At 43.4% G+C, this 2225-nt stretch overlaps 1 protein-coding gene across 1 annotated transcript; it reads right to left on the reverse strand.

Annotated features, from left to right (window-relative positions):
• Positions 1-1405: 1405 nt before the first annotated feature.
• grem1b (gremlin 1b) lies at positions 1406-1957 on the reverse strand (the record flags this gene model as incomplete). The annotated part of the gene is made up of 1 exon (XM_084438679.1): positions 1406-1957. The coding sequence occupies one exon, from the start codon at positions 1955-1957 to the stop codon at positions 1406-1408; it is 552 nt and encodes a 183-aa protein (XP_084294805.1).
• Positions 1958-2225: the final 268 nt, after the last annotated feature.

Here is a 2225-nt window from a genome sequence, read left to right on the forward strand (position 1 = left end):
AAACAAAATAGCTTAGTAGCCTAGAGGCGTATGAGATCCTTTTACGCATATACACAATTTGGCAATGCGCAATATGCCTGGAAACAGTCCAAAATATACATGGTGATTTCATTTTAGAGCACCCTGCTTGATAAAGACTTCGGTTTAGCCTCCTTCATTGGCACTCAGCGTTATTGGACTTCTGATTGTTTCGGTAATATGCGCTTTCAGCGCAGACCTATCGCAGTGGCAGATTTGCGAGCCAGAAGAGAGCCTTTTGTACACGGATAACATCGTTTGGAAAGGTTGTTGGGTCTGACATGCAATCGCGTTTCTTGTGGTTTTTCCTCATAAATTATCGTCGTTTTACGACGAAATGTATTCAATGCTCCAAGAAACGTATAAAAGTCTCAGCAAGAGGTTGGCTCCAAGCACGAAGAAAAGCACCCATCACTGGAAAGATGGTTTTATTTGCTGTTACGGGTTAACCTGATGCATAAAACTCACTGCATGAAATCGGAGTCTTTGCACTCAAGGAAAAGGTTAATTTACTATCCTTTCACCATGGAGAGCCGTGTGCAGACAGCAACTTACAAAAGAGAGAATGGGCGACCTTAGCATCAATGTCAATCAGTTTATTTTGGAATTGGATAACTTAGGCTTTTTAAAGTTAGAAAATTAACAAACCTGGATATACTATGTAGGCTATACATAGGCTATAGGTAAACACGAAACGTTCCAATCTTCAACGTTATAAACAAACTGTACACCAAACATCAACTACCAGATATTTATTTATCTATTTATAGAATCAAACTAGACTATAGGCCTAATTTAACAAAATTGCTCGTCTCCACTGAAGCTAAACATGGGGTGGTCAAGATTCACAGAAAATGTAAATGAAATGTCTTAAGCATCTCATTCTCAACTAAATCGCCACTTCGCCTATACCTCAAATTCCACATAGTGGAAATTATCTATTCATCATCAATCATATAAACGCATATACTATTTAAACGGGCTTTCCCGTCACGTTGACATTGGTTGACATTGTGTTTGCCAAGAAGAATAAAGACTGAATGATGTCCCTATTTGCGGTGAGAAAAGTCAATCGATAGCATGTTGTGTTCATTCCACAAGACTGCATGCATGCTTTCTAGTCACTATTGTAATTTGCTTGATGAGAAATTAGACCAATGTGATAAAGCAGGCGTATTGTTAAGTATGTCCAGTAGGCTAACATCAACAGTATACGATGGGATGCAGAAAAGTCCACTGCAAGTTGTGCGTTCCCCATGTCGGGAAAATGTGATATTGGTGATAGCAAATTGTTATTTTCCTTGATTGGAACAGTCCATTGGTTGATTAACGAGGAGGCCAAGACTGACCACATCACTCACGACCAATCATACATGTGGTTTCGTGTCTAGTCCAGCTCTATGGATATACAGCGGCACTGCTTCACGCGCTGGATGCGTTTCCTCTTGGTGGACGGCTGCTGGTCCGGACAGTTCAAAGTGAAGGACATGGTAGTAAATCGTTTCGGCTTGCAGAATGAACAGGACTGAAAGGCGCCCTCTTCCCTACGCACATGTCTGGGGATGTAGAAAGAGTTACACTGTCCATAACAGAAGCGGTTAATGATGGTGCGGCTGATGCAGCCCTCCTCGTGAATAGTCTGTTTGAGTGGCTGGGTCTTGCACCAGTCGCGTTTCAAATAGCGGCGCTCCGTGACATGTAATGCTTCCTGGCTGGACTCCAGAACCTCCTCGGCCGGTGCGGCGGAGCTCTTTCCCCGCCCTCGGGAACCAGAGCCCGCCTGTGGTGTCTGTGGTTGCTGCTCCGATTCGTTTGGGTTGTTTTTGTCAGGATGAGGGATGGCGCCTTGTGAGCCTCGGTTCCTTTTTGAATCCACAGGAGAGGACAGCAACCCCATGATGAAAACCATGCCACAGAGGAGACGCGTCGGACTCGCCATCCTTGGGGAAAGATAAGAGACGATTTATGATGCACCATTTCAAATACAGACGACATTCGGCGACCAGACTTTACGCTGCGTAAATACGCATGGTTCTCTCGGCTGTTTCTGCTTTGATGCAATTGTCCATGGAAATTAGCTTTTACGCCTACTTGTAACAAATCATTTTTATTAGTTGCTTAAACAAAATAAATAAATATCTGCTCACGGCATGCAAATGGTGAAAACTGTGGGCTATGTAGACATACCGTCTCACGAACGCAAATGC

This window comes from Borostomias antarcticus (genome assembly GCF_949987555.1).
Source record: "Borostomias antarcticus genome assembly, chromosome: 5".
NCBI lineage: Eukaryota > Metazoa > Chordata > Actinopteri > Stomiiformes > Stomiidae > Borostomias > Borostomias antarcticus.